This window comes from Tasmannia lanceolata, unplaced genomic scaffold (genome assembly GCF_043159265.1).
Source record: "Tasmannia lanceolata isolate RefF3 unplaced genomic scaffold, GAP_Taslan_0.1 ptg000008l, whole genome shotgun sequence".
NCBI lineage: Eukaryota > Viridiplantae > Streptophyta > Magnoliopsida > Canellales > Winteraceae > Tasmannia > Tasmannia lanceolata.
Window position 1 is genome coordinate 3072689 of NW_027518685.1, and position 24344 is coordinate 3097032.

General features: G+C 39.1%; 1 protein-coding gene across 1 annotated transcript; it reads left to right on the forward strand.

The window, feature by feature from the left end:
* Nucleotides 1-3859: 3859 nt before the first annotated feature.
* LOC143882437 (F-box/LRR-repeat protein At3g26922-like) lies at nt 3860-10232 on the forward strand. Its single transcript, XM_077385929.1, has 4 exons — nt 3860-3914; nt 4013-4869; nt 9453-9737; nt 9828-10232. Exons 1-4 carry the CDS (start codon nt 3860-3862, stop codon nt 10044-10046), a joined length of 1416 nt encoding a protein of 471 aa, XP_077242044.1. The 3' UTR covers nt 10047-10232.
* The last annotated feature ends 14112 nt before the right edge of the window (nt 10233-24344 follow it).

The window sequence follows — 24344 nt, forward strand, 5'->3', positions numbered from 1 at the left end:
TTATTTTATTTTATTTTATTTTTTATTTTTGGTAACTGGGGTTAGGCAAGACCCTGACCAGAGAACAACACAGAAAAGAAAGAGAAATTATACTTCCGGGAGTAAAGGTTGCCTTCAAGGTCCTCCTTTACAATGTCAATAAGGGTGATCGGAAAGTGATTGCCAAAGATGGCTGAACCCTTGCCAGGACAGTCGGTTTTTGAGAGGAAATCAGCAGCTCGATTAGCTTCTCGCCATATGTGAGAGATGAACCATGAGAAGTTCATGAGGTTCGATATCGGCAAGGAGCGGTTTCTTCTTCCAGGGACAAGCAATGATACCTTTTATAATGTTAACAGCCAGAAGGGAATCTGATTCGATCCAAAGGTGCTGGACATTTAGATCAGTTACAAGGATGATGGCGTGATGAATAGCTTCAAGTTCCAGCTCTTGAAATTGGTCTGTTTGGATTGGGAGAGAGAAAGCAGCCATGATGGTACCTTTGGAGTCTCGGATGAGGCCTCCTATCGTCGTTATCATCGGCTAAGGATGCATTGCAAAGCCACTTTTGGAGGGATCCATGAGCAGTATCTGGGAGCTTTCTGACTTGTGATGCATGGAATGTTGAAGATTTCGGCAAAAGTCTTGTTCCACTGGCTAGATTGACCATCAAGTCTGAAGGAAAATGCATCTAGCTCTTATGATGGATAAAATATCCTTGAGGATCTCCTGTTTATGTCTGAATTTCTTGTTATGGACTCTGTTATTTCTCTCTGTCCAGATGTGATAGATAGAAGCAGTGAAGGCTGTCTTTATGGGCGTTGCAAGCTGGTTTTTTTCCAGGGTGAGAGGTTCTAATCCCTTCGTCTTCTTTTAATAAGGATTCGAGTGCCTTTCTTCTGTGGGAGAAACGCCACAAAACAACAGACAGTGAGTCTCAGGAGCCCAGACCCAGGAGTTTGTCTCGGATGGAGAGTTTTTGATGAAGAGCTTGCCAAGAATGAAGCTCTGCTTGGGATATGGCCTCTAAACCAGATGGAGGAAGCACATTGAATCTTTGGCTTCTTTGTCCGAAGACAATTCCAAGGGCTCTCCAGAGTGAATCTTCCATCAGATATAGGCTTCCAAATAATTTCGTTTGAGGCTTCTGGGATTGAAAGAGTTTTGTCAAGGACGTTGTTGATTGTTGTGTGGCCTAGGAGATTTTCAGTATCCCATTTTCCATTGTGGAATAGTTGATCAACTGACGTGCAAAGATGAATAGCTCGTAAGTCTTTTCCTTCAGTGTATTGATTTCGCATGTGGCCATTTAGATGCCATGGTGGGATCTAAAAATCAATTCCTCTCCCAACTGTGGAAAAGTTGAGTTTGACATCAAAGCAGATTGTATTCATTGGTGTAGGAATGGAAATGATTCACAAATATATAGCACCAGGGAGTCGATGATAGTGATGGAAAAAAGAAAAGAAGCTAAAATACTACCAAAGTGGGCACCACAACCCGTTGGTTTGATTAAGTTAAACTTTGATGGAAGCACAAAGGGAAACCCGGTGCGGGTGGACATTGGAAGCTTGTTTCGGAATTCAGTTGGCTTTGCAATTCTATCTTTTTCAAGTCCTGATGGGGTCTGTGATGTCAATGAAGCGAAGGCAAGAGTGTCCCCCCTATGGGTGTTGAAATAGTTCACGGAGCATGGTTTGGGTTCCCTTGTTATTGAAGGTGACTCAGGAAACTTACTAGCTTGGGCCAGCAACAAAGCAAAGGGCACATAGCAGCTAATGGATATCATTGAGGAAACAAGGGACCTTGTTGAGCATATTAAGCCTACGATTCAGCATAGCAGGCGATTGGCCAACGAAGAACCAGACAAGCTAAACTAAAGACGGTGCGGACGCCTTGTTTCCGTGCTTGTATGGTCATCCTCGTGTATCAATATAAAAAAAAAGGCAAATATAAGCGTTTTAGTATGGCAATTGGCTGAAGGAGTCTCTCCCTGATGAGGTTCCTCTCCCATTGTCCCTGTTAGCTCTCATTAATTTTGAAATCAAGGAATGAAACATCCCCAACTGTCTGCTGGAAGTTTTTAGAAACATAATCATTGAACGTGCTCTTTTACCCCTCCCCTTGCAATCCACAACCTGCAAACTGATATGGAACAAAGCTCAAGATGGGAAAATACTGTTGAAACCATGGTTTTAAATTTCGGTTTCTGTTTAAATTTCGGTAGTTGCATTTCAGCCGAAATCCAGTAATGACAAAAATATTATTTAATTATTTACCAAAATTTGGCCAAAATTACCAAAATTTCGGAATAATTCTATATTTAAAAAAAAATCAAGTTCTCAGAATGCCTGAATTTCGGATTTTGCCAAATTTCATCTTTTAAAGGGGCTGCTCTTGGATCAAATATCAAGGGTGGCGCTTTTTTCAAGGTCATGCCCGATCTGGCATCACATAATTTCTCATAAAAGTTGTTGCCCGTAACTTCTAAAGGAAATCATTTCACCTCCGTCCGGACTAAATGTGTTTCTCCAAATCAGCTCATTCACTTTTCTATTAATGGCTGAGATTAAAAACTGAAAAGAGATGAACATTGGGCTTTTACTACTAGTTTAATCACCCAAAAACGAGATTTTATATGGTGTAAGCCCTTATAGTCCCTTATTTCCCAAAAAGTACTATCTAAATCGTCCATGTGATGAGCCACAATGTAAATAGGTTGTGGCCCAAAAACCATTTCCATAGGATGATCCTGGTCCTCCGATCTATAGAAGTTCTATAATATGCAGTTCCTCTATAGATCGGAGTGTTGGGATCATCTTATAGAAATGATTTTTGGGCACAACCTATTTACGCTGTGGCCCATTACATGGACGGTTTGGATTAGGGCAGCAACAGGGTCGGGTTGAGTCAGGTTTTTCAAAACCCTAGCCCAATCCTGGATCCCATTATCTCTGCCTTGACCAGCCCTGACCCTGAGTCAGGGCCGAAAAACCTCAACCCATTGCTCGCTCTACAGGGCTCAATGCTAGCCTTGGCCTGGCCCTAATTCACCCTAGTGCAATACCTGTTAAGAGTGCCAAAAATAAAGCAACTACTTATCATATAGAACAAAATGATCAATAAACAGAGGAAGGGAACAAAATAAAACAATATGAATTCAACAACATCACGGGCAACATAGACAATTAATAATAATAATCTAAAGAAACATCAATCCAAGATAATAGAAAACATTAGCAAAAGAAACATGCACAGATGATTCGATTCTATAATAGAAAACTTAGGGTCGGGCCGGGTCACGGTACCCGAGGCATTAACCCAGAATCCGACCCAACCTGAGACAGGGTCTAAAAAAATGAACCCTGACCCGCCCTCAGGGTTGGAAAATCCAGCCCTAACTCTGTTTGGGCTTAGGGGCAGGTCAGGGCTGATAGGGCCAAACTTGCACCCCTAGTTTGGATCATCCTATATTGTGGTCCGTACAGTACTTTTTTAAAAATAAGCTTATATAAGGGCTGAAAATTATATGGTGTAAGTGCTTAGGACAATAAGGCCTTTGTACGGTGGAAGTACCATCCTTGATTGAGCTGCTGTTGGATCAGATATCAAGGGCGGTACCCTTACCGTATTGTTGTAAGCCCTTACCCCCATATAAAATCTCATAAGGGCTTACACCGTATAAAAACTCAAAACGAGGCGGGCCCGTTGCTCTTGATCACGTCAGAGGATTCTACATAAGCCACGTGGCTTTAAACGTTTCCGTTTCTTTCTCCGTCGGAGCCCTAGCCCTAAGGACCCCTAACACGAGAACAAAAGAGTCGTTCGTAAAATCTTATTCTATTTGCATTGCTTTCAGAGTAGTCTTTCTTTTTTTTCTATGGAAGTAGACGAAGAAGAAAACATGGAAGTAGAAGAAGAAGAACAAAACAACGGTTCTAGTTCCGAGGAAGAAGAAGAAAAGAAGAGGAGGAGGAGGAAAACAGTGATTGGGAGCCTAACCTTGAACATTGCTTCATCACCAATTTACCAGATAATCTTCTCATCCAAATCCTCTCCTTTCTCCCCATCCTAGACGCTATAAATACAAGCTTTCTCTCTAAAAGATGGAGATACCTCTGGACTCTTACTCCAAATCTCGATTTCGATCAACGCCTCATAGTTTCTGAAACCGAAGACAAATCAGAAAGCCGTCGCATCTTTGCGGGCTTCGTGGACCGGGCGCTACTCCTCCACGAAGGATCCGAAATCAACAGACTCCGGATCTGGTTCTATTTCGATCACAAACTCTACGAATCACACTTATCCTCATGGATCCGTTTTGCTATCCTTCGTAACGTCAAAGATCTCGATTTAAAACTCGAGAGGGACTGGAAAGACAATGGTTTTCCACAGTACTCCATGCCCTACATTTTTAATGACTATGTTTTCAGTCGTGGTTCGGTTAGGGTTTTGAAACTCTGCTTGCCTGGTCTCGATCCGACTCCGGATCTGCGATTTGGCTCAATTACGACTCTTTATTTGGAACGAATCGGATTAAATTACTCCACCATACCGAATCTGATTACGTTCTGTCCGAATCTCGAGAATTTGGTTCTGGAACATGTTTGTTTGATGACTGATCTCATAATCTCATCGGTGAAGCTTAAGACTCTCTCGATCATGAATACTTTGCAAATGGATGGATGTGTTGAGATTGATGCTCCCAATCTTTTATCTCTAACCCTTAACAATTATGTTGCGGATGATTATATTCTCAAGGATGTGTCGTCTCTGGTCGAAGCTGTTATTATTTTTTTGTTGGGGAACAATTTCCAAATTTGGAGGAAGACTCTGAATGGTCTTACTCATGTCCGTAGGCTCAAGATCGATAATTTGTGGTGGATGGAGGTATGTTTCTATTTGCGTTCTCTATTTGCTGGTGTGATTTCTTTTTTTCTTTTTCTTTTTCTAAACTAACTGCAATCATGTTTTAAATTCAATGAAAATATCCGGTATTATGATTAGGAACATAAAATTCAAACATAAAATAAAACCTAGCACAAGTCTTGATTCACTGGAGGATTCTTATGTACTGAAATGAAACTGAATCAGCATCTGTAATCCTATTTTTGGTCTATATTTAATTCCAAATTTCCAACACTATCTTGTTTGGTAGATAGATACACTTAGTCGTTCGGAATTGGAATGGTTTGATTTTCTCCCTCCGTGAGTATTATTTTGTAATTTTTCTTTCTTTTTCTTGTTTCCTGTATTCTCGGGTGTGGTCCATCTCGGTCCCCCCCTGTTCTTTTTATGATATTTTTCACCATTTCAAAAAAAAAGATACACTTGAAACAAATATCTTCACTGTTTCGCTCGAAGACACTATAATACAGGGTTCAATTAGAGCACCCCTCAAAAGGATGCTAAAGCGATTGTCACGCCCCGAACCAAGGACTCAGTCCAAGCATGCAACAGCGTTATATGTCCAAGAACCTCGGTCTACAGACATACAAGGAATTCCTACAATCATGCAATATACGGAGAAAAAAAAACTAAAAGAAATAATCAAGTTAAATGATCTGTCATCAATAGGAGTCTACTATGGAAACTCATCTGTTCAACCTGGACTACAATTAATCCTATATATATATATATATATATATATATAGAAAGCAGAATCCTATACATCTTAAGTTTGCTACTGCCTCTAAATAAATAAAAAACATGAGTCCTAGAGTCTATCCTGCTGGCTCCCAAATCCTGCGAGATACGATTTCCTACTGTTCAGCATCTGTAAATAAATAATAAGAACAAGTCTAATCACCCCGTTGCTATCTGAAGTCTCTTTGACAGACATACTTTACTGTTTTACCAAACATACTTTAACTCATACATCCCCTTGCATAAAGATCATCAATTAGACGAAGAGCAACTAATATAAGAACAAGTCTAATCACCTCGTTATTATCCGAAGTTTCTTTGACAGGCAAGACCTCTGAGTTTCTGTGAACTTTATCCTACAACAATTATTAACCCTAGGTTAATATCTTAGGATAGAAAAAAAGTCCTTCGGGGTGAACTACACCCACAAAACACACCGGGAACCAATTCCAAGAATCGGTCAAACAAACCAGCTCGATCGACCGAACCGATCTTCGGTCGACCAGACAGCAGGTACTAGTTTTATTTTATAAAATCACTCTTATCGGGTTCGGTCGACCGAACATGTGATTTGAGTTTTTTTCCCGATTGCGGGATCTTTCCTTTTGGTGATTCTTTTACCTGAAAACTTCACTCTTTCCTCATATGAAAATCATTCCAACACTCTAGTGTTTGATCATCTCAGATCTGTGCTTTGATTGAATTTCCCAACACAAAGTTCATTGGAGGTAATTGGAAGTAAACGACTCCAACAAACTCGAATCTTCCCTAATCTGAAACAAAACAACTATCCTTTCACCAGATCCTCAAGATCCGTTCGAGGGTCGTGATTTCTTGCTCCCAAACTTCCATTTTCGTTTCAAAACTTTTTGGACGGAGTTTGGCTAACGAAACAGCACACAAACCCTAGTTTGGATCTTAATGTCTTATTTCTTATGGAGTATGGAGATCGAAAACTGAGAACAAAATCAAAATCGAGTCTCTTACCTCTGGAAATCGGCTCTCCTCTCTCGAAATCCTCCGCAACCTCCACACTCTCCAAATTAGGGTTTTTTTATGGGGAAATAAAACTTATTATTAGTATTTATACCAAGGTTGCCAAGGCGGGAATCGAAAGCGGGATTCGATTCGGGATTCGAAAGCGGGAATCGAAGGCTCTTGGGATGGTGGGAAGCGGGAATCGTGGGTTTGCCAGAGAGTCGACGGGGATTCACCGGGGAATCGCTGAGAGTCTTGGGGAGTTGGGATTCGCTGGAGATTCGCTGGGGATTCGCAAGGAATCGGGGTTCCTATAAAGTGGGAATCGGGGTTTTCATAAATTGGGAATCGGGGTTCCCCAGAATCGGGGATTCGAATCGAATCACGGTTCGGATTCGCGATTCGGGGATTCGCGAATCCCCAACTCCAAGTACGAATCCTGCTTCTCTGATTTATACACCTCATCAAGGAGTCCTAATCTCAGCCCTAAAGATGACAAAAATACCCCCCACTTAGTCGAATTTTACATTCGGATTTATTGGGCGTTTTGGGGTATTTCAGCGATAGAGGGCGAGCCTTAGCGCAGCGATAAGGTTGCTCCATTGTGACCTGGTGGTCACGGGTTCGAGTCACGGAAACAGCCTCTCGGGGTAAGGCTGCGTACATCTAGCCCTCACCAGAGCCCACAATGGCGGGAGCCTCGTGCACTGGGTTGTCCTCTTTTTTGGGGGCATTTCAGCAATAATACAGGATTCAATCAGAGCACCCCTCAAAAAGATGCTAAAGCGAAGCTGGAGACCGCGGGAGCCTCGTGCACTGGGCTGTCCTCTTTTTTGGGGGCATTTCAGCAATAATACAGGATTCAATCTGAGCACCCCTCAAAAAGATGCTAAAGCGAAGCTGGAGACCTGGCTTGGTTAATATTCTCAATAATGATTCCTTTTGTGATATTCGATGCCGAGGAGACTATGCTTGTGAGGATCTTCAAGTTTCTTCTCATTTAAAGGTAACCTAATCACAATGGGGATAAAATGTGCCGCAAAGTACAAACATCCCATCCTCTCAGTGAAGAAGGAAATATTCTACATACTGAAAAAGTAGAGACAGAATCAGCCCGATTTAAATTGATTAGATAATGCAAAGAAGGAAAACTTTATTGTTTGGATTATGCAGATTGGATGAATAGATGACGCCTGGTGTTATTAGAAGTTTCACATATGATACAAGGACATTGTTTTTCTGACTGCAATGTTAATTTCCTCAAAATTGATTACTGATGAGTGCTTTGTTCCTGGTAGCAAGCCAAGGAAGCGCCAAAGCATAAGTTGGAGAGAAGGACTCGGAGTGTTTTTTGTAGGACATGAGGAGCCATATCTCCTAATTTCTTGGAGTAAGGATTTTTTTGGTTTTCCTCATCCGAATCCTGTGATTATGGAATGCAAGTGTCTTCCAGCATGCGTTAGTGGGCTAAAATTTCTCTCGTTAATGGAAAAAGGACATATACTAGCACGAGGGCCCAAATGAGGCAATTATTGGAGATGACTATTCTCAAGAAAGTCCCACCAAGGGTGTTTCGGTATTGGCTTCTAGAACTGAATTGGAAAGTGGTGCAGCAGTATCACCTGCATGTCGTATATCATTCCAAGAATTTTTTTTTAAACAATTGACAAATTAGAAACTAACATTATTAAGGAAATTCGGTCATGTCTCCAGCTATTCCACCACCGACTCATATGTTTTTTATCCAGCATTTGAAGGGTTAGGGGATAACACATTTTCCCATTTGGATTTAAGGATGTCAAAAAACGGAGCAAATTCTACAATTTGATGTTGAAAATTCGCCAACAGCCAGATTTTCGTTTTCAAAAAAAAAATTCGCCAACAGTTCTTTCCAAGTAATATCATGACCATCTAGGAGTGGCATCCCTCTCCATAGCATGTCCTTTAAAGCTTTTTGAAATTGTCTGCCACTACATCAAGAACTTTAGAAATAGACATGTAGTAACCTATTCATGCAAACTTCCTATTTTTGGAGGAAATATGTATATCCATGGGAAATATGTATATTTTTTTAATGGCATCATATGGAGAAGCTGAATTGTCTACAATCAGCGAGGTTCACAATTTCTTGAATTGTATTATTGCGGACGTCGATGTGACAAAAAATCACATTTTTTTGCCACATTGATATGTTACTTAAAAATTGCTATGGTTGTAAACAGAGCACACAAAAACTCTTCATGGTCAAGTTTCAAAATGCCAATTATGTATTGGTGGATCTATCACTCATTTTGTTGTATATTTGTTTGGATATGGCATGTATGCTTCATGGATATTTGTAGGTATGGATATTTTAACTGATTCTTTTAAGTGTCTGACACTTGCATTCTATATATTTTTTTGGATGCAACACTTATATGCTAGTTATCATTTATTTCATAAATATCTTTAAGACAAATTTGTGCTTCACTGTCAAGATAAAGATTCAGTGCTCACAAGTCAAGACAGAAGAGAAAAAAGTGGACCCAATGCCAAAATCACATTAAAATATAATGTATTTTGAAATTGCAATTTGCAACCGCCAATCAAATGATTTTTTACAAGATAACAACCACATTTTGGTGAACAAAAGAGATTGAATGAGCAGACACGCACATACGTGAGGAACACAATGACGGTGATGGAATGGAAGATATCTTGGCTATCTCTCTCAACATGTTTGATACAATGACAGCTTAGTATTTATTGTTGATTTACAGACTAATCTATGCATGAGACTGAAATTCCTTCTGTCCCTTCCTTTATAGAAATCTAATTACAAACTAATGTTGTTGTTTTTTATGTCAAAGCATCAGCAACAAACGGGTGAATTCTCTGAAGAGATCCTCCCCTATAAATTCAGGTATTTGGAGTTGGCAATGGTGTTGAGAAAGATGGAGCTTCCTGGTCTAGCTAAAATGCTCGAGTTTTCTCCCAATCTTGAAACCTTGGTTCTAGAGAACCGAATGGTTTACATGATATATAACAAGATTCGCCGCAACGATGCAAGCATCAACCAGACTCTCGGCAACGATGCAAGCATCAACCAGACTCTCGACAACGATGCTAGCATCAACCAGACTCTCGGCAACGTTGTAAGCATCAATAGTGATTAAAGCTCTTATACTTCATGTGATTCTGCTTAGTATCCTCCTTTACAACTGGTTCTGTGATTCTTTTGTTAGGCTTCCGAGGAGAGCTACACGGGGGACGATTTAGAAAAAGTATTTACTGGAAGTCCACTATACCTCAAGAAATTAAAGATAACATCATTTTTGGCGACAGATAATGAGTTAGAGCTGGTGAAATATCTGCTCATGTATGGGGTGGCCTTAGAAAAGATTATTCTTGTCCCTGATAAAACAGGTTTAGTATCAGTTCCACCTCAACATTTAGCGGAATGATTTCAAGAACTGCAGGCTTTTCCAAGATCCTCTCGGGATGCCGAAATACTGTTAGTTCAGAACTTTGACAGGTCTCAGTAATTTTTCCATTTTATTAATTTTCTTTTAAGTTATTAAACCAACGACTGCAATGAGCATTTCTTTTAGAATTTGGGGATTTTCCATTATTAAAATTTTCATGGTACACATGCTTGGGTTGCAATTTTCCAAGTATTTGTTTTGTTTGAAGATCAATGCATCATTTAAGACGACTGAATTTACTTTTAGACACGGAATTAAAATTTCCCAAAACCTAGTCTTTTTGGCATACCTCGCTACGAAACTAGCATGCAATTTTGTAATGCTTCTCACTCGCTTTGGTATGCTTCGGGAATCTTTTGCTTATTTGGGTTGAAACATTCGGCAACATTACCATTTCAGTCAAAACACTCATGAGGATCACATGGGACGTTTCTTACAAGGAGACCCATTTTTGGGGCTTTCCCATTATCTTCAATCAAAAATCATTCTTGTTTTCAAACTCACTTCAATTTTAAATATAAAAACCATTAAACAAGGGGAAATGCAGAATGGAGAGTGGATTGCTGAATGGGAGCCTTCATCAACAACCTGTTTTAGGAGTTTTCAATTTGAGGTATGTTTTTTAGACAATTAAGGCTGTGTGTTGAATTTTTTAAGCTCTATCATTGATTTTTTTTTTGAATGGTAGCCAAGAATATATTAAAAAAAGAGGACCGAGATGGTCAGATTATAAAGGAGGAAATAAAGAAAAACAACTATTCCAAAAAACAACAAATCAAGGAGGGAGGGAATCAAATAATGCTAAAGAATCTTTGGATACGCCCTCCCTCAGCTAATCCATCCGCCGCCGAATTCACAGATCGTCTCACATGCAAAAATGGCATGGGTGATGAACCAATCCTATAAAAAATTTGATCAAAAATACTGTCGATTCTCCAGGGGCAATTTTGCGATCTTTTGAACCATCAGATCACATTTAAGGAGTCACCTTCTACAACCAAGGAAGCCAAATGATGTTGATCAACTAGTTTTATCCCTTGGTAAACTGCGCGAATTTCCGCTTCCGATGCGTCTGCTACCCCAATGGGTCCAGCATAGGCCCATAATGCCTCCCCCAAGTCATTTCTCAAGACTCCTCCAATGTCGTCCGGACCTGGATTTCCCAAACTAGAACCATCAAAGTTCAGTTTAAGGAAGCCCGGAGGAGGAGGCCCCCATACTTGAACCACCTTTTGTTTAGCCTCCACACTGAAACAAACTTCTCTCCACCTTTCTCAAAGATCATAAGTGGATACAAATCTAAAGCAGGGAAGTATAAAAAATCAAGAAAATAAAAAGTAAGTGGACCTGACCCTACTTCATTTTATTTTTATTCGGACATGGAGTTGAGGGGAAATTTTTATTAACTTAACAAATGGGCATGCTGCATCATGCATATGTCATAGTACTTAGCTGCGTCATAGAATACTCGATCGTGTCGTGCTGAGTCGACTAGGATTTCCTTTGGCCGCGTTACGCGCCGCGTCCGTGTTTTCAAACAGTTGTTTGAACTAAGGAAGCATGAATCTTCCCCTGCATCGGGGACTCACGTTTCCCGGAACCCAGTTCCGAATCGGGAATCTTGACGCTTCCTCAAAAAGTGGGAATCACGCTTCTCCAAAATGGGAATCGCGCTTCCCCAACAACAGGAATCGCGCTTCCCCAAAACGGGAATGCGCTTCCCCGGCGCTTCACCCCGGCGTTTCCCCCGACTCTTTACGCCTCCTGCTTCCCACCATCCTAGGAGCCTTCGCTTCTCGCTTCCCTCTTCCCACTCTGGCAACCTTGGTTTGAACCATATCATTGGATGAGTATAAGAAAGGCTGCTCTTATTAAAAGTTACATATAAGATGCATTGGGTATTTTGTTTCAATCTGGAATGTTACTTTCCTGACTTTGTTCTAATAGCAAGCCAAGAAAGAGCCAAACTTAATTCGGGGACGTCACTGGATGTGTTTGTAGTCCCCACAAGGGCCATAACCCCTAATTTCTTAGATTAAGGATTCTTAGGTTCCCTCATCCAAGTCCTCTAATTATGGAATGAAAGTATCTTCATAGTTCATACATACATTAAAGGGAAGAAATTCCCCTTCACCATGGGAAAAGGACTCATCCCAGCACACAAGAGCCCAAATGAGGCAACTATTGGAAAGCTCAAGAAAGCCCCATTGAGGGTGTGTGGGCATTGGACTCTAGAAAATGCATTGCGAAATGGGGCGAGGTATTGCCTTTTTTTTTGGTACGTAAGCTGGGATTGAACCCCTACCTTTAGGTCTAAGAACAAAGCCTTGACCGTTGAGCTACAGTCTCAACCCCGGTATCGCCTTTATATCATTCCAAATGAAACTTATCAGCAATTGACAATTTTGAAATTCATATTGTGAAGGAAAGTAACTAAGGGGGATTTCTAGCTATTCCACCTTGTCTAGCCATATCTTTTCCACTCACCATGTGGATGGGTTATCCCATTTTCTCATATTTGGCTTTAAGGATGTCAAAACACCGTGCTAAATCTGGCAGATGGTATTTGGCAATTCCCTAACACTTCTTTCCAAGTAATATCATGATCATTTTGGAGTGGCATCCCTCTTCACATTATGGCCTCTCAAACCTTTCCATATTGCCTGCCACTACATATGATATATTAGAAATAGACATGCAATAACCAAGTCATGCAACGTTCCCAGTTTTAGAGGGAATATGTATATCTTATGCGAAAGTTTAATTGTCTATAACCAGTGAGGTTCACAATCTCTTGAATTCTATCATTGTGTACATTAATCTCACATGTTTTTGGTCGTTGATATGTTACTTCTTGACTGCTGTAGTGATAAACAAAGCAAGTGAGAACTCTTCCTGACATAGTTTCAAAATGTTATTGATGTGTTGGCTAGGAGAGATGATTGGAGTAATAGTTGTTAGATTTGGAGGGTGATGCAGGTGCATCCCAGCCATTCGAAGGCCGAGATCTTCAAATCAATGATCAGACTAATCAGGATACTCAGATCAACCATCGGATGACACAGATCGATGATCAAGCCCGAGATGATGCCGGATCATATTACCCGACGGCCGATCGCCCCGAGATCATCTAGATATCGGAGGACGCTACAATCAACGGTCCTTGTTCACAAAGGATCCGCAAATTAATTCATTTAATTTTATTTTTATTTGGAATTTTCTATTGGCGAAAATTAGTTTTATTTTTATTTGGAATTTCCTATTGGCGAAAATTAGCCCTTGTTTTAGTTGTGTTAGGAGTTATTTTGCTTAAAGTTTGGATTAGGAATTGTTCGTCCAAAGTTGGCTAATGTTTAGGAAAAGTTTGAGTTGCTTTAGGGGAGATATTTTTGGAATCTTAGAAGTTTTAGGATAGTTGTGTTTGGATGTCCAACAATGAGAAGAGCTTTTATCCTTCTTTGAGTAGGATTAGGAAAAGTCATGCAAACTCTTATAAACAGGCACCTTTGTAAAACGATTTCCATGATTGAATTAGATTGTGAATGAAAATAAGTTTGTTTTAGGAATTTATCATTTTTAGAAATTTAACTGACATCATCTCACATGTAGTATAGACCGTAGCTTTGATACCATGTTGTTTGTGTGTGTGTGTGTGTGTGTGTGTGAGAGAGAGAGAGAGAGAGAGAGAGAGAAGGTCTATTAGGGTTTTCAAGGTGTGTTAAAATATATACATATGCTAACTTTGAGAGACAAAATTACCCACATACTCCCAACAAGTTTCAAGGGGAGTTTTGGGAGTTCGAATACAAAAATAAAGTATTCTATTGGTTCCCAGCATCAAAGCTTCAAATCTGTAAAGTAGAAAAACTTCTGCTTTTGGCATTTGGGGAGCATGTATAGAGAAAAGAAGGGGAGAGGGATCAAAATTAAAGAAGAAGAGAGGAAAAATGATTTCACTTTTTCTAACTTATTTATTTTAATTGAGATTCATGTTCAGGGCATGTTCGGGAGCGCTTCTCATTCTTGCTAGAAGATTCATGCAATATCGGACTAATAAGAATGAGTGGAAGCGACTCCTAGTCGCTCCACAAAATCTCACCTACCTGTCGCCGAAAAAGTAGAAATAGGGGAAACGGACTCTGAGGGCCCTTGCTCCAGAATGTGCTTTTCCGGATTTTCATGCTTTTCTTGTTTCTGCGCCAACCATGGTTTTAAATTTCGATTTCGGTACTGGTTTTGGACCCCACCAAAATCGAAATTTCGACCGAAATTTCTGCCGAAATCCGGCAAACCAAGCAAAACACTATTTTATTCAATACAAAATTTCGGCCAAATTTCGGTAATTTGGGTCGAAATTTCAGTAAAATATTAAATTAATTAATAAAAAACAGGTTTTTGGGTGAAATTTCGACTGAAATTCCGAAATTTCGGATGAAATAAAATACCATTTCGGGTTTATATGATTTCGGTGTCGGTCTCCACCGAAATCTGAAATTTCAGATTTCGATCGAAATTTAAAACCATGGCGCCAAAAAAACCGAGGGAAACCATTTTTATAATGGTTGTCGAACACACCCTTAGTGTCTAACATTTTTTACTGTATGAATGTTTAGTGTCTAAAGTGAGAACTAAGAACTTAAGATATTACTCTCTGCTGGATATCATGGGTTGGATGTGATAGTTTAAACCAAAATTTGACTTTTTGAGTATTGTTTGACATACACTGGGATTGTATATTTCTTATGGATGCTATGAGATGAGAAGAGGTGTTGTACCACATTTATCTAATTTCAACTCTTTCAGGCAATGCCAATGTATTTTTATTTAATTTTCTTAATATTCTAATTTTTTTTTTCTTTCTTTCTTTTATTATACCTAAATAAAAATACCCAAAATAAAGTTAAAGTCTTTTCAAATTCCTTTTCCATCTTTTTCCTTATTTTGAATTCTTAGGCTCAGTTTTCATATTTCTTGAATTTGGTTTGCTAGTTTAAAAGTATAATTATTCAACCAATTCATCGCATAAACCGTTCAATTTTAAAAAATTGGTTCCATGAAATTCCGTTCCAACTCCCACAAATTTTAACCAAGATTAACCTTTGATTAGCCATCTCTGCCTCCTCCTAGAATGACCTTTCTCATGAATCAACAGTTGTTAAGATTATGATGTCAACACTGCCCTGCAAGGTGCAGCGAAATAACTATGATGGATTTGGCAAAATACTTGATAACTGTGCATGTGTTTGGAAGTTTCTTTTGTTGATTCTCACTTATTTTGATGTGTCTGGGTAACTATATTTGCTCAGATATGGCATGTGCATCATGGATATGTTTGTGTATGATATTTAACTTATTCTGAAGTATATGACGCTTGTAATATGGATAGCACTTATTTCATAGGTATCTGGTTGTCATAGAAATTGACTTTAGTTTCTGCTACTAAATTTAAGTCAACTTTTTGCTTCCTATCTGGGTATCATAGAAATTGACTTCAGTTTCTGCTACTTAATCTAAGACTTTGCTTCCTATCTGGGTATCAAAGAAATTGACTTCAGTTTCTGTTACTTAATCTAAGACATCTTTTTGCTTCACTATCAATGTAAAAGCTGATACTCACAAGTAAAAAACAGAGCAGAAATAGACACGATACCAAAATCGCATTAGATTATCATGGATTTTGAATATTGCAATTTGTAACCTTCCAATCAAATGAATTTCTATAACATAACAACCTTGTTTTGTAAAATGAGAGGGATAAATGAGAAGAGACACACAAATATGAAAAACACGAACACTTGTTGAAGGACCATATCATGGTTATCTCAATATGTCCGGAATATTGATAGCATAATATTGATCATTGAATTTCTGACTAATCTAAGAAATGAGACTGAAATGTTTGCTATCTCATCCTTCCTAGCAATCAAATTGCCAATTTACATTATTATTATTTTTATGTGCAAAGCATTTGCAACAAAAGGGTGAATGCTCTGAAAAGATCCGCCCCTCTAAACTCTGCTCTTTGGAATTGGTAACGAGGTTGAGTGTACACTTTTCAATTTGACACTGAATGAATGCATCATTGACATTTTTTGGCCTATCATTAATAATATTTTATTAGTTTTTCGTTATTTTTTCCTTTTGACTCCTTCTTTATAAACCACTTTTTTATCTTCAACTATCTCTTACTGATAAACTTGTAGGCATGTTTGGCAACCATGAATAGCAAAGGAGTAGAGACAGGATGAGAAATCCCTAAAAACAATGGAAAAAAGCACCCTACTTCAAATTGAGTTTTTATGCTTCCGTCAGTCCCACCCTCTCAAATCTCTCCCTCCCTGCCAATCTCTCACAACTGGCCCCACTAATATTCCATGGAATATTTTTTTCATGGTTGTCAGACATGCCCTCAACCTTCACTTTTGTTGAGACTAATTGCAATGATTCAGATAACACCACGAATAAGGACTATGATTGAGCCATGATAGAAGAGGAGGTCATACATGGATATGATGAGAACTTTCTAAGGATCTTACTTAGCGGGTTTTGGACTATTTTTAGTTTCCAAGCTTCATCCTATTATGTTTAATTTTTAGCTGACAAATTTAATTTTTATCTGACAAAGTTGTGGCATTACTCTAAATTGTGCACCACTTTTAAGAGATTATGTGTATTATATATTTATAATTCATATTTCGTGATTCATAGAATATGATACTTTGTTTTATATTGCTTGGAATGTATGTTTGATGGTAGAAAGTTTCAACTTTATTGCTCTTGCATGATGTTAATTGATTTTTTATACTACACTTGACTCTTCGTGACTGGTGCTGACTGTAATTTGATTGAAATTTAGCAGTGTTATTGATATTTGATAAGCTTAAGTTGCAAGCTTATATATAACTAGGAAGATAAAACGAGGGACGTACTGGGTATAGATTACAAGGGAGATGTGGAAGAAACAAAAAGATGTTTTTTGACATCGAGAAAAGGGATGTGGAAGAGAAGAAAGGTACGACCCCTGGTCGCAGGAGTTGAGAGCTTAAAGCTCTTAGGAAATGAAGGGGGGCTCTTTTTGTGTAAATATGCTCGTCGAACGTTTTTTTTTTTGGATGGTAGGGAGTTTTCGGAATTTTTGGTCATTTGTGGTTGCCTACGGTAGTCCCTGGATGGTGCAAGGGCTGGGAATGTTGTGTGGGGCTGGAAGCCCAACGCTAAAAGTTTTTTCCTGTGTAGAATTATGGAAGGTCACTTTGGTCTATCTGAGCGTGCTTAGGGACACTGTCCTTCGCCGCTCGGGGGAGTTTTTCTCCGCCGGATAACCACTCCTCCCCATGATGGTTGTTTTCTTAGTTACCAAGGTGGGTGACAAAATGCTTTAGATCCTTGATGCATTTCGAGGCATATTAACTCGTTGGTTTTCTTCAATTATGTGGATGATGTTTGGGCTATGAGGTGTTTCTGTTGTTGGAAGTTTTGAAAGGTATTGTAGAAGGTTGCTGGGAAGGGTCGACACAGGAGGAAGTTTGGATGATGGTGGAAGTTTGTTAGTTGTTGTGGGAGTCTGTTACGCTTTTTTACTTTTTGGTCCCGGAGTATGCTTCTGGACCCTCATACTATGTAATTTCTGGTGGGACTACTGGTCCCCATGTATATTCCATGGTATGAATATAATAGTCGCTTTTAAAAAAAAAAAAAAAAAGTATGTATATAACTAGGAAGATGGATTCAAAATTTATGGAAACTATGGATTGGTTTTCTGATTGCTGATGGACCAGCATTTGCTGGGAAGACTCGTTGGGCAGACTTCCAGTTGAAGTAAGTCACATCTGGTAACTGATGATGGTTTTAATGGTAGTGGCATTTGTTTGAAAAGCTAACCCTTAGAGAAGGTTATTCTGTCATTTTCGTCATGGTTTTGTTTCCCAGTATTGATGACTCCAAATTGAAGTCACATATGGTCACTGATGATGGTTTTAATGGCAGTGGCGTTTGTTGGGTGGTGAGAAGAGTGGTTTATTGGGGCGGGAATGAGAGATGGGTTTGTCGGGATTTGGGTGGGATGATGACAGGATTGAGAAAGAGGGGTGACTGGATGATGTGGATGTCGGGTAGTGGAGGAAGAAAGACAATAGAGAGAGAGAGAGAGAGAGACGAGAGACTCCTGATCGTCTCACATATGAAGATTTTCCTCTTCCCGTCTTCCTTGTCTTCTGTTCATTCCATTGTTGAGCCTAAATCTGATTCTGAAGCTGCATCTCAGTCATGTTGGAAAGAAGCCATGCAGGAAGAACTCAAAGCTCTCATAAAAAATCAGCTAGTTCCTCTCCTTAACTTCATTCTCATTCTATAGGGCGAGTACCTTTGTTCCTCTTCCTGAAGGGAAGCAAAGGATGTCGATGGGTTTACAAGGTCATGCTCTTATTTTACGACGGTAGGGACGATTGCTTCCATTACTGCCTAGATAGATTGCCAAAACAGGTGCAAGGAGTTCTTCGTGTGCCACCCGTTTCGGATAATCTGGGCTCTTCATGTTTCTAAATGTCAGCTAGAATAGTTACATAACGGGCGCACCAAAACAAAATCCTTAGATCAACATGTATAGATTTTAGTTACATTTATGCCGACCGAAATACTATTACTTTAATAAATGAATTACAGAACTTTGACCAATATCTTAAATCCTTCCGAAAGATAGCAAAAGGTCTGCAAAGTAAAATTTTCATTAGAGTTTAAATAATCTTTCAGATATGTTTGCCCAGCATGAATTCAGGACTGATTGAACAAACCAATGAAAGCATGGATTAATTCCTGGCAAAGTGTTGAAGACCTTCTCGAAGTGCCAACTCTATTTTTCTCAAAGTGGGTCTAAATGTTTCAATCCCCACTTCATATGGCAGATGGGTATAATGTTGAAGGATTGCATGGGTTTCAAATGGAATGAGATCAAACCACGTCTCCCAATTTTAGCTATGTTTCGTATAGGTAAGACAAGTATGTTACCTACTCTGTTTTTGGTAGTTCTGTTATTACTAGAATTTTGAAGGATCTATTTTGCAACTCAAGCAATGTTTGTGAATGGAGAAACACTCAATGTGGCATTGGTTTGGCCTTATAAAATTTTAAATTGGTTAATCTAGTTATGTTGGTTGAGGCTTGAGGCTACACAATCTAAAAATGATAAGGCACCCATTCCACCCATAAGGACTAGTCCTTGTTCACAGCCCTAGTGCTGTCCAATTTTAATGTTATATGTGTGATGATACATAAGATTCCCTCGTCAATATTCTAAAGACATTCTCCCTACGATTAAGATATCTATGGCAGGAGATATGGTGTTTCAATTTCTTGATAGACTTACAGAAAAATTTCTCAGCTAATAATGAAATTGAACATCTTATTCATTTTTATATGGTCTGGGCGTCAACTGAGAATCCCACCCGCAACCCAATTCCTAATCCATCACTTCTTCCCCACCATCTTCCATTAGATTGCAATTCAACCCTAATAGACACTAATATTGGTATTGGTTATTCATCAGTTCCAGCATTTCAACTCCAGCTAATATAGGGAAGCTTTGTTGAGCTGACTTGAATATTGATCTACAGAAAGGGGTTCTACTTTCTAATCAAAGGCCTATTCTATGGACTCTCTACTCTTATCAAGTGCATGTACAAGCACTTAATAAGGGTAGACATATGGGTGTGTGTATTATACATTGAGCGTGGTCACATGTACAGGACAACAAATGGAGTGATCAGTATTAGTTGGCAGATACTTCAGTTTACAAGATACAGGTAATCTCTACACGTAAGAGGCTCATAATATCTTTTGTATTATATAATTTTGACATTACAAAACAGTGAAGCTCAATCTTTGATGTGGTTTGCCGAAGGAGACAGTTTTCCTTTACCATCCAAACCCTAAAATCATAACTCTCTCTTGATTTATTTCTAAGGATCTTAGGGTTTACTTTAATTTGGGATTACTTTTTTTTTTTTTTAATTTCCTGATGAGGATGGGGCTGTTGATGTGTTTTTTTTCCCTGGTGATAATGAGGTTTATATTTCGAAAGTGACATCTTTTAAGACTAAAATGGGCTTAAAACAACTTTTGCACCTTTTTTTTTTTTTTTTTTTTGGGAAGTGATATATTAGCTTGCTTTTCTTACTTGAGACAGCCCCTTCCGGTGTATTTATGACCAAGGTTTTAAATTTCGACCATAATCTGAAAATTTTGGTTTCCGTCAACCCCAAAACCGAAATTGTAGATGCTTGAAACGTTATAATATTTTGTTAAAAATTTCGAAACGAAATTTTGTTTTCCTTGAATTTTTTGCCGATATTTAAGGAATTTCACTGAAAAGTCTAGATTTTTTAATTATTTAATACTTTCCCGAAATCTCAGCTAATTTTCTATGAAATAAATTATTATTTTATTTGGTTTCATGGATTTTGCCTGAAATTTTGACCAAAAAATTCAGTTTCGGTGAGGACCGAAACACTTTCCAAAACCGAAATTTGAAACCATGTTTATGACAACTCTCTTACACAAAAAAGGGCTGTCCCAAGTAAGAAAAACGGGCAAATATATCATTTCCCCATTTTAGAAAGGGAGTTGATTTTTGCGCTCTAATGTTTTGATAAACATGCTCTTCAGATGTTTGTCGTGTAGTATTTAAGGGCTTCAAGAGCTTTTTGAGAACCGCAATATTCATCTGACAGCCCTTTAAATACTACACAAACAAAATTTGGAGCGTGTGTTTATCAAAACATTGGAGCGCAGAAATCATTTCCCTTTTAAAATGGTTGTAAAAGATGTTTCGCATAATCTAAAGGAGTGGATTTCACCTCCGCCAGGACCTAAGTGCGTTGCCCCAAATCATCCCATTCACTTTTTGATGAATGGTTGAGATTTAGCACAAAAAAGTAGGGGTGCAACTTGGGTCGGGGTCAACCCAAACCTGACGGGTTCAACCTGAGTAGGGTTGGCAACTGCTAGGGTCGGGTTGGGAAAAGGGAACCCGAAAACTTGGTTGTTGCTTTTCAGTAAAAATATCATCTCCCTATTACGCCCCCCCCCCCCCCCCCCCCATAACGTGATTTGACGTAAAAAAGTGTTAAAGTTTCCTTTCGTCAGAAAAAACTGGTCAAATGTGTGCATGATAGTGGTGGTGTAAATGGGGTTAGTTAGTGGATGGATGTGTGTTTATGGGTGTTAGTTATATAGCTATGTGTTGTAGGGTAGTGGGAGTTAGTTATTTATGAGGTGTCTTGTTAGTGGGTAAGTGTGCTTGTGATGTGGCAATCTCTCTTGCTTGTATTTATGTAATAGCAATCTAATGAAATGAAAGGAAGAGAAATTTCTAGCAAAGAGACGTAAGTTTCTTGGAGAGTCATGGTTCCTCTCGATTTGAACCACTAGGATTGTATTTATTGGTGTAGGAATGGAAATTATTCATCCTCATCCTCATCCTCTCCTTTCTCCCCATCCTAGACGCTATAAATACAAGCTTCCTCTCTAGTAGATGGAGATATCTCTCTCACCCCCGATCTTGATTTTGATCAACGCCTCATAGTCTCCCAGTATTGGTAATGACATCCCTCTTATTCTCCTACTCTCCGAGTACATGCCGCGCAACCAAACACTACTTACTATTCTCCGAGGTAATTCTAGACAAATCAAAATACTTCTCCTTCCTTTTGACTTTTGACCTCTTATTCCACTACTATCCGAGCCACCCCCGCACATTGAAGGTGACTCAGAAACGTACTAGCTTGGGCCAGCAACAATGGGAAGGGCACATGGCAAAAAAACAAAGGACACGCACATGGCAACAAAGCGAAGGGCACTTGGCCGCTAATGGATATCATCGAGGAAATAAGGGACCCTGTTGAGCGTATTAAAGATGGTGTGGACACTTTGTCGCCGTGCTTGTATGGTCTTCCTCATATATCAATATAAGCATTGGAACAATTACCAATGGGGGATAAACATTAGGCGAAATTATCACCAGAACCCATGCTTTTCAAAAATTATCAACGAGGGACAAAAGAGGTCTTGTCAGTAAAAGCTGGACGAAAATGCCATTTGGCATTTACAACACATTTTGACCTTGTTTTTTCCTTCTTCTCTCTTCTTTTACTTTTCCATTATCACCTTTTTGATTTTTTTTACCCTACTAGTCATCTTCCTCCTTGTTCAGCCACCATTGTTGCTGGCAAATCTTGAAAACTTGAATGTTGAGTTCTTACCATCTATCTCTCTATATCTAGGTTTTGTTTTTCTTTTTTTTAGGGTGTTGCACTATTTTTCCTTCCTCTGTTTCTTATTTATCTTGTTTAGGGTTTAAGCGATTTGTATTTTAGGGTGTGTTCTGGAGATAATGCATGGATGGCTTCACTCACTTTTTGGAAGATAAGTAGTTGTATAAGAAAAAATTGATGTAATACATGAATGGATGGCTACACATTTTTTTATTTACTTAATTTTTTTTTTGTAATGCACAAATTGGGATGTAATACATGAAGCACATTTAATGAAAACAACATCCATTTCTTTTGTTATTTCTATCATGAGCAGAATTGTAATGCCATTAGAAGAGTTGCTATAGGCAGAGGGTTTTGTAGCAGAAGGGGTTTATCAACTCTATGGAAGGGAGTTAGTAACTCTCAAAAGTAGGGTTACCAATTTTCAAATGGGCTTGTCAAGTGCTTGAAAATTGGCCGAGGGTACTGGAGTTTTGGAAGGGGGTTTTCAAGTCTCTAGGATTGGGGTTATCTAGTATAAAAAATGGGGTGATCAAGTCCCTGAAAATTAGCCAAGGGTACTGGAGTTTTGGAAGGAGGTTTTCAAGTCTCTGGAATTGGGGTTATCTAGTATCAATAATGGGGTTACCAATTTCCGAATGGGCTTATCAAGTCCTTGAAAATTGGCCGAGGGTACTGGAGTTTTGGAAGGGGGTTTTCAAGTATCTGGGATTGGGGTTATCAAGTATCAAAATGGGGTTACCAATTTCCGAATGGGTTTATCAAGTCCCTGAAAATTGGCCGAGGGTACTAGAGTTTTGGAAGGGGGTTTTCAAGTATTTGGGATTGGGGTTATTTGGTATCAAAATGGGGTTACCAATTTACGAATGAGCTTATCAAGTCCATTAAAATTGGCCGAGGGTACTGGAGTTTTGGAAGGGGGTTTTCAAGTCTCTGGGGTTGGGGTTATCCAGTATCAAAATGGGGTTACCAAATTCCGAATGGGCTTATCAAGTCCCTTATGAACACATTTTTACTTCATGTTTTTTTCACTCGTTTATTTTCACCATTTTTTTTCTTTCTACCCTACGATTCGTCTTCCTCATCCTCCATTGAAAGGGAGAAGGAGAAATGCAAAACCCTAAAACTAATGATGGGAATGAACTCACGTTTCAAGTTTTCGAGCTTTCCCGCCTCCAATGTTGGCTAAATGATGAAGAAGATGACCGGTATGGTAAAAAAAAATAGGGAAAGAAGAGAGAACAGGGTAAAGTGGAAAAGCAAAACGTGTTGCTTAAGAAAAGGGCATTTTCGTCCAACTTTTAATGACAAGACCTCTTTTGTCCCTCGTTGATAATTTCTGAAAAGCATGGGTCCTATTGATAATTCCGCCTAATTTTTGTCCCCCATCGGTAATTGTTCTATAAGCATTTTAGAATGGCAATTGGCTGAAGGAGTCTCTCCCATTCTCCTTGCTGAGGATCTGCTCCCATTGTCGCTGTTAGCTCTCATTAATTCTGCAGCCAAGGAATGAATCATCCCTACCGATCTACCTGAAGTTCAGAGAAACATCATCATCGACCGTGCTCTTGTACCCTTCCCCTTGTAATCTACAACCTGAAACTGATATAGAACAAAACTCAAGATGGGAAGATATCGTTGAAGCATACTTGAGATGCAATAAATACCACCCCTGGTTTTGGTGGAATGCTGATATGTGGACTATTTTTTTAAGGCAAAGAACAAGGGGTGCAACACGAGAATTTCCCAGGCGGTCACCCATTCTTGTACTAGTCGCACCCAGAAGCACACTTAACTTCGAAGTTTGGATGGGATGCATTCTGAAGCAAATTCACACCAACCAAAATTGTTTTTTTGTTGTTGAAGGTACTAGTTGCGCCCAGAAGCACACTTATCTTCGGAGTTTGGATGGGATGCAGTGCATTTGTGTAGGAATGATTGTACCATTATGAAGCAAATTCACTCCAACCAAAATTGTGTTTTTTTTTTTTTTTTTTGTTGAAGGGTT